The sequence below is a fragment of the Paralichthys olivaceus genome, chromosome 10 (genome assembly GCF_024713975.1).
Source record: "Paralichthys olivaceus isolate ysfri-2021 chromosome 10, ASM2471397v2, whole genome shotgun sequence".
NCBI classification, from domain to species: Eukaryota; Metazoa; Chordata; class Actinopteri; order Pleuronectiformes; family Paralichthyidae; genus Paralichthys; species Paralichthys olivaceus.
The window spans coordinates 7308230-7321787 of NC_091102.1; the positions used below are offsets into that span (position 1 = coordinate 7308230).

General features: G+C 40.6%; 1 protein-coding gene across 1 annotated transcript in view; it reads left to right on the forward strand.

Moving 5' to 3' along the window:
- Positions 1–13558, forward strand: part of mgat4a (alpha-1,3-mannosyl-glycoprotein 4-beta-N-acetylglucosaminyltransferase A) — a 28057-nt gene that overhangs the window by 3304 nt on the left and 11195 nt on the right. The window contains exons 2-3 of the mRNA XM_020100693.2: positions 9516–9683; positions 10078–10218. Coding sequence (XP_019956252.1) covers positions 9516–9683; positions 10078–10218 — 309 coding nt within the window. The remainder of the gene's footprint in view (positions 1–9515; positions 9684–10077; positions 10219–13558) is intronic.

Below are 13558 nucleotides of genomic sequence, written 5' to 3' on the forward strand. Positions count from 1 at the left end.
CACAAAACTACTGAAACAGTTTTCTTGAAACTTGGTAGAAGATATGCAGTATGAGCCACTTTTGGAGCAGATTTAATGAAGCGGGTGGACAAAGGATTGTTTAAAACTCTCTTTAACATTGCGAGATATGGCATTAGCCTTGGCGGAGGTATGCGCTCTCCGAGTGCCCTTGTAGTTACTGTTATGCAGCAAGTTTCTTTGCTGCATGGATTTTGTATTGAAATAATGGTCATTTTGCTTCTTAATGTGTTTTTTATTTACTGCATTGCTGTATAATGTTGCCCTTGTATTTCAAATACTCTTTTTTTATCTGTTTATCATTTGTATATTTACCTTATTTTTTTTATTGAGCTGCACTACATTGGGCAACATATTTTTGAAAACTGAAAGCCGATTTGTTCAATGGAAGGTTGGATCAGTTCACAGAAAGTGACAAATGTTTATTTTCTGGGGGCGAGTATTGATTTGTGCCACAAACTCTATGCTGCATTAATTTATGTGACTCAGATATTTGTCAGTTTTTTTCATTTCTTATCCTTGCTGGGGTAAGGGGACAAACAAAAGAGTTAATACTAAACTAAAACCTGTTCTGCGCCCACTCATTTTTCTTGCACATGCTTTCAAATAATCTTTCTTCAAGTTGCCTGCAGCTGAATATTTATTACAGTATAAGTTAAATCCTCATCATGTACTGTCATGCATTATTCTCAGTGTATATAGACTGTAATCGGTGTATTGCCTTCATCTGTGGGGCTTTACCTGCATCAACAACATTACACGTTTTATTCATGTACTTGCTCATGTACTGCACCAGCTCTCTGGCTCCATGCCTCTGGCTTGTGTTGTTTCTTTTCTTAACTTGAGATGTTTTAATGCACTCTTCTTCTTCTTCTTCTTCTTTTTAACATATGAGGCTCTTTTACATCCTCTAAAGTTTCTCACTGCAGTTGTAAATGGCTTCTCCTCTTGATGCTGCCTAGTGTGGGTGTTTGGTTTTTACTAGGCCTCCAGCATTGAGTCATCCTGGGAAAGAATTAAAAAGATTATATTTCAGTTTGAGTAGTTGTACAAGGGAAACGGATTTGCATTAAAAGGAGAGTTTGCGCACAAATTAAAATTCACTCATTATCTACTCATCACTATGCCGATGGAGGGGTGGGTGAAGTGTTTGAGTCCACAAAACACTTTTGGAGTTCCAGGGGTAAACAGCGTTGCACCCAAATCCAATACAATTGAAGTAAAACAGTAGAAAAAACCTCTGTGATTTTAGCCTCCATACTGCTCCTGTGGTGTCATCCAAGTGTCCGTAAACCCTGACATTTAAATTTGACTCAAAACGAAGTCATTTACACCATGTTTGTAGCCTAAATGTCCTCAGCCCGTAGCTGCGCACACACCACACAGGCTCTCGCCTTTATGTTCTCACCCAAGGGGCACGTGACGACATCAGCGAGAACTCGCTTTTGAGTGAAGTATCCCTTTGAGCATCACGACTCTGTTCAGACACCATTGCCTTTATGTTTTCATGGGGTAGAGTGGTAATCCTGGGCAAAGTTATTTTTATGCTTTTTCATCTCATTGCTTCTGACAGTCTGTCTTGTCTCCAGTCACTTGACTGCTGTGAATAAGAGCTTTGCCAGTCAGCTGTCTAAACACTCCATGTTGAATGACTCTTCAGAGTGTGTACTTCTCTGTCAGAGTCTGCCCTATCCCCCAGCATGAGGCTGCTCTCTGGTATCTCCCTCGTTGTGACTCAAGTAGACCCCAACAATGTTAACTAACTCAATATCAATAATAACGCTGGGGCTTTAGCTTGGAATGGGACAAAACATTGATGTAGCAATATTTTTGTAAAATGTTATCGATACACTTAGCCTTAACAGAGCCTTGCCTCTTGATGAAGTCTTTGTATTTATGATATTAATGATTTCAGAGTAAGTGGAAAGACAATGTGCATGTGGTAGACAATAGGAACTGATTAGTTGGTTAACAGAGGGTATTGTTTCAGTATCACTTTTCATCACAACAGGACAAACACATTGATTAAGATTACACTGTTCCCAAGATCACTGTCCTGATGAGAAAGAGCACTGGTTGCACAGCAAACATGCATTAACTCCATTGTTTGTGAACCCTATGTGATGAAAATCAAGTACATCAGTGTCACCACTTTATGCCACTGCAAGTTTCTTTCAAAAGGTATTATTCATGTTTAAGGCTGTTGTCTTTCCTCCTCAGGCATATTTAGTTAGTTCAGGAAATCTCTCTGTGATCAATATTCACAAGAGAGACTTGAGAACAAATCACAACAACACAAGCCACTTGCACAAAGCATTTATCAGACATAGTCTGATGGATGCAAAAATTTAAGAAAAAAGATCACCACAGAGCCACGCCATTAAGTCACTGTAAAGATCACTCTATAGGTCTCTGAGTTCTCAGCAAAACCAGTGCTGACTTCAATCACAACATCAACCGTGGGTAACAGTATCTTTGTAAAGTGTTGCTGCTGGCTTTGCAAAGTTTGTCACCTCCGCAGGCTGTTGTTGCTTCGCTTTGGCATTGATACTTAAAATGATTAAATCTTCTTTAGCGCAAGCTCTGTTTTTTTAAATGGTAGTCACAATGTTTTGGTAATGCTTAATCCAGTCCCCAGCACCCAACCTAAGTGGTTCTTTCTTCTTTACCAGCGAAGCATTGGTGCCAGAGTCAAACCAGTATTTGTGGCAGAGAGACAGTTCTTTGGCTGTTGAAATACAAGGAAGCTGTTTGAGATTAAGCTCTGGATTTGTACCAGACCTTGAGCAGTCTTTGTAGAAGAGGGTTAACAGTTAGAGAGCACAAAAAACCCCACTCTTCCCTTTTGCAACTGTGGCTTCCTCCTTGCCTTCCTTGAACCCAATGCGTCTCCCTTCCGTTGTGTTTAAGGCTGTGGTTTTCTTCCATGATGACATCATTCCAAACACAAAGGACCAAAAATAGCAAAAGTGATTTCAGTGAAGTGGATAAATAAGCAGGCAGATAGATGCTGGTAGGCCAGATGTACGCTTTATTGGTAAGAATGTGAGAGAATATAGCTTGGACATTATGTTATCTCATTTGTGGTGTCTGCTTGTTGTGTGTGGGTGTGAGTACATGCATTTAGTTTGTGTGTACTGCGAGGTAGGGCAGTCTGCCAGACAAATCCTAAGTGGTTTGGAAGGAAGAAGTGAGTAGAAAGGCCAAATCTGACGGACCGAGGAGGAGAAGAGCCTGAGGTAGACTGTATGAGATGAGAGAAAGGACGAGAGTGCTGACAAGGCAAGGAGACAGGGGGATAAATTCTCTGGTGCGCGCACACACACGCACACACGCACACACGCACACACACACACACACACACACACACACACACACACACACACACACACACACACACACACACACACACACACACCATCCCAGACAGCCCTTGCTATGTCGAAACAGGAAGAGGCGTCCTCATCTGTTAGTGAGTTAACAATCATCGTTGTTTCCTTCCTTAATCCCATGACACCATTCATTCATTCATTTATTCATCCATCCTTTCAGTCATCTATTCAGTCATATGTTGCCTCATTGCTTCTGGACATAATTCACAGAGAGCTCACAATTCCTCCTCAGTGTAAGGGAGGAGACATGGTGATTGTTTGGCTCTAATTGTTCCCCGTTGATTAATTTGTGGCATACTCTCCCTGAATATACTGGGACCTCTCTGTGCCCATTAGTTTGTCTCTGCGAAAGTGGATATGTATACTTGTAAGCACTGCGAGAGTTTACAAATTCAGGGCCCGGAATTTGTGAATTCTGGTGCAGTCAACATAGACCCTTGATGATATGGGGAGATGACGTTTTCATCATGTGAAGCTTTTGGGCCATGTAGATATGTGGGCTTTAGAATTTAGTTTTCAGGCAGATTGATTATTTAATAAAACACTGAAATTAGTGCCAAGTAACCTTATGGGGCAGCTGGATATCAAGTGAGAATCCGTCCTGCCGAGCTCCTGTCTATTCACTTGTGGCCCAACCACATAGGTTTGGACCAATCTGTGTCTTAATAACTAGCAGCTATGGATGTGCCCAGAGCTTTGGACCCCATTGGATATCTCAAACATTGATTGGTGTCATTCTTCAAAGTGGAGTTTCCAAAAGAAAGAGTGATAGTTCTGGCTGATCAAAGCCTTTCAGGAGCCAAGTGAAGGCAGAGGTGTGGAAGTGAGCAGAGTGGGGCCAGGCCTTCAGCTGATTGCTGTCAGGCTCTGCCACAGAGAGTAACAGCAGGCTGCAAGAGCTTTTCACGACTTAACAGCCAAAGTAAAACAATGCATCCTTAGTGATGAAGCAAAATTAAGAATCAGGGTTTGAAAGCTGCCAAGGGGTCAAATATGAGTCTAGATGTTTTTGATACAGCTTTTCTTTATAAACCTGCAACTATTACAAAGGTGGAGTGAAAGAGCTGTGGTGTGTTGCAAAGACAGGGCAGAAAAAAGGACAGAACAGGATAAAGGTGCACATTTTCTCTTTCTGCAAACTACAGAAAACCGTTGAGGGAGTAGTATCACTAGCCAACTTTTGGATCGATTTGCTCTGCTCTTTCTGGAAAATACCATCAAAAATCAATGCTACTACTCAGTGTGTGTATGCATTCAGTATTATTAATGTGTTCTGCTTTCTTTTGTGTTTAAAAGTGTTGAATGATTTATACCTACTGTTGAACCAGAAATGTTAACTTTTGTTAACGTGATTGATCTTTCTATCCAGAGTGTAACAGCACAATGTTGTTCTCCATATTACTGTGACCTTGGTGACTTCTGCAGTGTTTCATTTTAATGTGACTGATGGACCTAATGTCCTATGTGAACTTTTGAATCCCCCGCCTTCACCAACAAAACACCAACGTGCTATATCCGTTCCTGGGTTTTGTCCTATTAATGTCAAGTTCACGTGTTGCTCCATCTGTCCTACTTAAGAGATAACAGCCTTGTTAAATGCTTTGTGTTGCATACAGCAGCTGCAGTGTGCAACCATTAATGTAGCAGGTGCATTGCTTGAGGGCTTCATACATGCATAATATATAATATGGACATGTTTTGCATGCATGTGCATCTTCTTTCTATGTCTGGAGAGTGAAATCTGTTCATTAGAAGAGGCCCAATGATGATGTATATTATTTGTTAAGGTTCCCTTTGTTAACAGCATAATGTAAAACATTCACACACTTATAAATAGCAGTGCCCTAAACATATGTCCTTGCAATGTTTAAGAAAGTAAAAAAATACTTGATCCAACCCATACCACATCCTTCCACCAAGTTTCCTGGTAAACCTTCCTGTAGATGTTGCAAATGTGGTTGGACTGTCACATGACACACGTCATAGCAATTCTGAAAATCTTCATTCTACTTTGACTTTTATTCAGTTCATGTCAAGCTTTGTACCCCGACGAGCAGAATTGTAATTTAAAGGAAAATATCTGTATTTTTGAGAAAAATGTTTACTTGTTTCCATGCAGAGTTACATGACAGGACTGATAAGTGTGTACTGTAATTAGGAAGTAAACACCAGCAGCTGGCTAACATTGCTTTGAATAGAGTGGAAACCGTTACCCCAGCTCCATCCAAACAGACAAAAACTGCCTCCAGGATAGTTGAGCTCAGATTAGTTCATCATAATCAGAGCCAGAGCATTCTCAAGGGGGCTGGTTCTTCAGTAGGAAATGGTTTCTGTGAAAGCTGTGAGACTGAGACAGCCACATCAACCACAATTTCCTCTATTGGATCATCTTTCTTTAGAGTTTTCTGTCTTTGTAACACTGGATGGACAAATGGTACCTCTGCTACCTGCTGTGTTTTATAATCAAGGTACAAGACCTTCTAACCAGATTGATCTGCTTCCACAGCTTGATTGAAACTGGATGTTTTTAAATAATGTTGACCAGGGAATGGGAGATTTACATGTACTGGTAAAAAGCACATCTTCCTATTATGTTGTTCTGTTTTCTCACTCATGCGAACATAAATTACACAAGCCCCTCATCAGCACTCATGAAGCCACAGTCAGCAGCCTGGATCAGCAAACTAGAGTGAGATCAAGGACAAGATCACAGTGAGGGCTTTTGATGAGCGGATGGATAGACTGATAAGAATCTCAACAATGTTGAATTCAAGGTTTCATTACCTTCAGTATTTCTCAGCACTAATATTATCCTTGTTCTCTTTTAAACTGAGTGAGAGTTTTCGAGAAGTACATGTCCAAGCCAGGTTTCTGTCAGCTCCAGGTTCAGATATGTACGTGATACGACTGAGGTCAAAGTAAATACGCACAATGACAGAACAAATACATAGACTGTAAATAAAGATGGGCAACATAACTGCGCGTCAAAAGTGAGCCAAAGTGTTTTGGTTGCCAGCTATGGCTGCCTGCTCAATGTTAATGGATGGGACATGCACCAAACTAAAAAATCAAAGTACATGTCACATACATTTTTCTCACGCACACTTACCCAGAACTGTGCTGATACCACATCAGAAACATTTCTTGAACAGTTGGGCGAGAAGATGTGAAGAATAGGCAGGAGGCAGGACATGACATATTTGAGGAAAGTGTTTATACAGCACATCAACACCCCTGTTAGTTCTCATTACCAAAAGCTCTTGAATCTTGTTGTCTTTTCAATTTTGTAATCGTCTTTTTTACATATATCACACCACGTTTTCATCCTGAGATGTTTGTATTATTCAAGTTTTATGCCGGCCACTTGTTACAAACTTCATCAGCACTTGCTTGCTGTGAATTTTATGGAAATCTTCCGGCTGTATTCTCACATTGGTTCACTCAGGCATTCTCTGGACATTTTACTAGGGCTGGCACGAAAAAAAAAAAAGAAGGTCCGAAGCAACTGGCTTGGACATTTTCGTTCTCACAAACAGCTCCTCTAAACAATTTTCGGAAAATGTCCAGATCTCAGTGCATGTCTGAAAGCAGCTTAAGGGAGTGTGAGGCCTTGAAGATATTTGTTGAATGTCCTATATATATTCAACTCCTCCCTCCTCACATGTACCTCCATTAATAAATCAAATTAAATGAAATGAGGGATCAAGGATGGCACATCATGGCAAAATGTCACAGGAGAGTGGGAGGCAATGGGCGTATGGAAACCAGGAGCAAGAAGAGAAAAGCACATGCCAGAATACAAATATAGGACAATAAACATATTAAAAATTATATGAAATATGAAGGGAAGCATAAGACGGCGTTAAAGAAAAGAGAGTGGATGCAGATGGAAGGAGAGGAGAGGATTTCAAGGGGAAGAGCATAACCACTTAGCCCTTCCCCCATTACTCATGGTTCTCGAGAGCAGAGAAGAATAATGAAATTGAATGGATTTATGCCAGACGTCAGGTAGGTCTAATGTTTTAATGCATTTGTGCAACCATGCAGTCGAGTGGCTTGTACACCAGCAGTCAGTTCACTATTCAACCTGTTGTTCGAAAAGAACAGTGTCTGGAGATTGAGCATTTATATGAAGTCATGGTTATATTGTGTTGAATAGTAATGAAAAAACAGTGACAGTGAGTAAAGTGACATTTACCTGAAAGGCCAAGAGACTTATGGAAACACTGATCAACAGACACAAGCTTTTACACAGTTCTCAAGTCATGGGAGTGGCACTTCCTTGGATGAAAAGGTGACATGCAAGTTTCATCACCTAATTTTTATGCATGTTAAAAACCAAGCTAACCAGAAACCTTATCTACTTCCTGTATCTCTTCTCTGGTGCTCTCTGTCTCTAGTTTCTTTTACACAGTAGGATTACAGGCTTGGTTTCATCTCAACAGGGCTGGAGTCCCAACAATCAAAGTGACTGTTGTGAAGATGAAAGTCTTTGGTTGAAGTTGCCCTGTTCTCAAGGTTTGAACCAAATGACAGCATCTGTCTGTGTGTCTCAGGGATCAGCATTCATGAACAACAACATGGTTTTGTGAAAAAGGAGAGCAGAGGCAGAGTGGATGGACAATAAGCTCAGTCAGAGGAAGTGATAGACAGGGGAAGATAAAGGGGACTCTGGGATTTGTTATCATTAAGGGCTCTCTGTAAGGACACAATAAATCTACCAGAAGTAGAAGATCAGACACTGGCCAAACCCACAACCTCTCTCTCTCTCTCTCTCTCTCTCATTTCAAGTATGTCCTGTTGTCATCACCCACATGGGGTTTGACTACCTTTGCTTGACATTGATTCGTCTGTAGACGGTTGTGCTTGACGTTGGTGTGTTGTCACTTTGACCAAACGATGTGACAAAGTCCGAAGACATTCATCAATGCCTCATATTTTCTTTGCTTTAATTCACTATCATCTCCTAAAATAGTAATGTCAATATGCTTGATTCAAACAGCACTTTTCAAAAGCTGTCACAAAGCACAAAAACAGTCAAAGAAGGGGAAATAAACTAAAAAATACAGCAAATACAGACACAAAGAGAAAGAGTAAAAAAGTGAGCAAATGAGATAAAGAAACAGATTGACTTGGTGTGATGTTGATAGCTCCAACAGACTACTACTCTTTCTCAGCCTCTACTTTCAAACTCATACACCAACCGCTCAACTTCCATTTCCTGAGAAGAGCTTCTCAACCTCAACAGTGGTTTCCAGTAAAAAAAAAAGTCAGTTGGCAATGACATTATTCGGTCCCTCCAGACAAACGCGATTATGCGGTCGCATAATTCAACGCATAATAATAAGTCGGCACATTTATGCAGGAGCCGCATTTTTTCAAAGAAGCTGCACTTTCACCGCATAAATCGTGTATTTCCGCACAAAATGTGTGAAATATGTGGGGCTTGCATGATTTCGTAATCCACGAATTTTAGTTGCAAAATACACATATATCTTCGCAGAAAGTTGAAAAATGTTGCGTTTACTTCACACAAGAGCTGCCATTTTCCACCTGTTGCCTTAGGAACGTTATGAAGTGACGTGTGCGTGTGTGGAAGGACTGATTATTGTCACACTGCGGATGTTCCAAGATTTTAAAATGTGTGTTTGAAAAAGTAGCTTTCTCTTTTTTCTTTTGCAGCTTGTCTTAACTTGCGCTATACATCCAGACTACTTCATTTCAAACTGAGGTACACGTGTTCAGAAATCATCAGAGGGACTGTTTTACTGTCTTTATCGCTCTCATGTGTGAATGTCTGCTTAGTCAACATTACTACAACACTGACCTCCAAAAGATTAACTCAAGATTATTAAGATTTACTCAATAAAAAAGTTATGAGCCCATTCTTCTGTATCGTAACTCTGCAGTAGCTAACGCAGAACCCTAAGCCGTACCCTGATGTGTACCTCTCCAAACATGTATCCACGCCTTGAGCTGTGATTGGTCTGCCTGGTCCGGAATCTCCTGCTTCTCCTCACATGGTTTAATGGTCGTACAGACCATCTCTTACATATTGTAAACTATCTTCACCTGCTAATGCACCCCACTTTATTCCTCTTACAGAGAAGCTGGTAGCATATCAGAGGGAGTTCCATGCCCTGAAAGAGCGCCTTCGTGTGGCGGAGCACAGGACGCTGCAGCGCTCGTCTGAGCTCAACAACATTCTTGAGCAGTTCAAACGTGCCATCGCAGAGACTAACAGCAGCAAAGATGCTCTCACAAATTTTTCAGGTAACAAACATGTACAATGACATATGACATCTGATGACTAATGAACTCTAAGGTTTTACACTGTTGAGTTAACATCAGAGCTGATTCAGTAATTTGCTTCCATCATATACTGTAGTGTTTTGTGTGAAAGAATTATCATGAGATGTATTCAGGTTATTTTACTCAACAAATACTCTAAAACCCAAAGATATGATATTTTAAAGAAAAGAATCGGGAACTATTGAATAAAGAACACATAGGACCTTGGATTTCCTTCTATGAGTCTCTTTGTGGATAATAAATATTGTATTCATTTCGTAGCATCACTGTCCTACCTGTGCACATTAGTGTTAACACGTGCTGCTTTAAAAACTCAGCATCACTGCTGAACTCATGTTTCTATGACCTCTTTCAGATGAGACACAGAAACTACTGAAGGAGCTCTCAAATAGGAAACAGCTCCAGGTGCCAAATATCTACCACCACCTGCCTCACCTTCTCAACAATGAGGGCAGCCTGCACCCAGCCGTGCAGGTTGGTCTTGGCCGCACGGGAGGTGAGAAGCTTATACATACAATGCAAGTTTTGTACAACAGCAAGGCCCCTGGATTATGAGAGGCCTTCTCTCCTGAATATGCATGCTCCTCCTACACAAACACACTCAGACCCCCAGAGATCCTTATTACACAAGGATGAGAATCAAGTCTCAACAAGTTTTGAGTAAGGGAACTAGTTCATAACAAATATCCCCCCTGGACTGAGGTGTCAAATAATATCTTATATCTTACACTGGCAGAGTTGAAAATAAACTGAAGTGCATGTACTGTATGATCCCCTAATTTAATATGCAAATTATTTGATTTATTTACAATGATATCAATCTTGTATGTGTTTCTCTGTCCTACTATGTTTTTCCTGACATGGTCTTGCACTTGTTTTAAACGCCCTTCTCTTGTTTCTTCTTCTCTATTTTAATGTGGGGAAAAATACCTTTTTTCTAAAAACAGTTACACAATGTTTACTAAAATAAATTCAACAATTTCCCACGATAACTTCACAGCAACCTCCTTTTTACTAAGCCAACCAGAGTGCAATGCGTCCTGTCAAAGTTTTAGTCTGTCATTAGCCTCTGCTTTCATATGCATTATTTCCCTCCTGTTTCACTATTTCCTATTCTCCTCCATTTTTAGCAAACCTCAGTTTAGTTGTTTTTTAAGAGGATTATTTATCTAGCATTGTTAGTGTTATACGTTGAGTGGATCTGGAACGTTTAATGGCGGCACCGACTTAAATGTAGTTTCCACCTCATTCCTAATGACAGTGACAGAGGGGGGAAACAGTCTAGACAAATTAGAGGAAAAGACGGAGGGACAAGTTGGGTACAAACAGGAGTTTTTTGTCCCTGGCCCGTGGCCTGTTTGATTAATGAGTGCAAGGTATTCCCACGGGAAACAAGAAAAATACAGGGGCCATTGTTGCCATCGTTCCAAGTCACTGCTGTCGAGATTTCAGGAGTCTTTTTGGCTTCCTTTTAGAAATCTGAGATAGAACCTCTAGTCACTGATAATGTAGAGTCACAGTTTAACTGGGAGTGCAGGCAGGAAGTGGTAGCACAACCAGCACAGAGCCTTTTTCAGCCCCTGCATCCTCGTGCATGCCACATGACATACTTGACAGGCCCCTGACAACTTTCGGCTCGAGGCCCCAATGGTGACTTTAATCTTTCACGGTTTTCTGCTGCTAATTGTTTTTCAAAGTCTCTCGTTTTTTTCTCTGCTGCTCGAAGCATATCTGACATTCTCATGATATTTATAGCTGTGCAAATTAGGCCGTGATCCCACTTTAAAAATGAACAAGCATTATGAGGAGAAACAGTTCAGAGACTCTGAGACTGACATGGTTGGAGTGTGGCCCGGCTGAATCACCAATAAGAGTATTATTGGGAATGCAGCCTTGCTAGTCCCAATCAAATGGCCTTCAGCAATTCGTCTACCTACCAACTTGTGCCCTTTTACACCATCAATACTTCTTCAATTATACACAAGCTTTTCACTGCTGTTGATAACACTGTTAATGTTTTTCTTTGTAAGGCAATACTGATTTTGTTGCTTCAGTGTGAGATAGGCATGAACAGATAAACTATCAATTGACAGTACTATGAACCTTATATTTGCTTAATGTTTTTCTTTCTTTATATCATTGTTTTTACTTTAAGCAAAGGGTTCAACATGGGAACCTTTGATTCTACTGAATACTCAGTCAGTTCGAATGGCAGAAGTTGTAATGTCATTCGACAAGATCAATCTCGATCTTGATTGGCACTAAGCAAAGCACATACATCCATCAAGGCCAAACAACCCTACACCTGATGATAGTTCTTATAGTAGACATTTTTTTTAAATGAAGTGGTTAAATGGATAAAGAAAGAAAAAAAAATTACTGTATCTGCCCCTTTATCCGCATCTGCACCACAATTGTATAGGGTCTTCCCAGACCCCATCCCTCCACTAAGTTTGGGAGGAACGAGTTATGTATTGTTGTGTAATCCTACAAAAAATGAAATCAAACTGATGTGAGCCACGATGAGAATTGGCCACTGACAGCAGCAGAGGTGAGAGAAACTGGAGGAATCAATAATAGTATTTAATTTATTTAAAAATATCTCTGGCCTCAAACTGTCTGTAACATTTCTATATAATAGGCACATGGTCTCTAGTACTGCCATGTCCAGAGACTTGAGTGCTCCTGCAGCGGCCGCAGGTTCTTCCCTGCTCTCTCTTCTAATTTTTTCATACTTTGACTAAATGTCAAAAACACACACACACACTAGTGTCCCCCAGGCTTTGCAAGATCATGAAAGTTTAAATACTTCAAAAATATTTTATTGGCATTGAAATATAGCAACCAGTGTACTGTGGCTGCCTGTCAGCAATTTTGCATTGGAAAACATTGATATTTGTTTACCTTGAAAAAGAAAAAATTGCAAAATATTTTTATTCTAACATGAGACTCATGCCTAAATTCCCACAAGACATTACAGTGTTTTTTTTTTAAAGTCACAAAAAACAGTTTCATTGAATCATTAGAAATTCTGTTCTCCCTGTTCGTTGATCAGAATATTTTTTATTTTTCACACCAACAATCCATGTAATATGCCACTGTGACCAGATATGTTTTTTCAATTATTTTAATATTGTTTAGATTATAATTTTCAAACATTTATCTAATGATGTCAGTTCCTGTCTTGACACGAGCCTTAACCCTAAACAATCACTCTAGACATATTCTGCTGCACATTGAAAGCATACAGACACAATCAAACACTTGCTCCTTTTATATTGAATGTTATGCCAAATCACTTCTTTTCATTGATGTGAGAGCAGTGGACAGAAGCGTGGATAATGTAGCATTTTTTTCCCCGAAGGGGATGAAAAGATGGCAGAGTGAAGCGGGCAGACTGATCTAGGGACACGGGGAGGGGCAGTCCTGGAGTCGCTCCTGCTCCAGCTGCACTTACTTGCGTTATCACTCACTCAATGTCTGCCTCCCTCCCTTACTCTGTCACTCTCTGTCTCTTTTCCTTCCTCCCACATTCTCCTTTCATCCTCGACCTACTTTCTTGGTGGTGGTGGTGGTGGGTGTCGCTATACAACACGGAGCTCAGTGTGAGGGACACAAAGCAAAACTGGGACAGATTCTCCACGCTGCACAGATCACTCCGGAGGATTGCACCCTTTCTCGTGTCCACTGCACCGCTCGCTCATTCTGCACCTCAAGTTTTTGTTTTGTGCCTTTGTTGAGGCCCCTTGCACCCTCGCCATCTCCTCAGTCAGCAGGTTTTCCCTTTTTAAACCGTACACACACACACACACACCAACACATGCACACAAGGATCT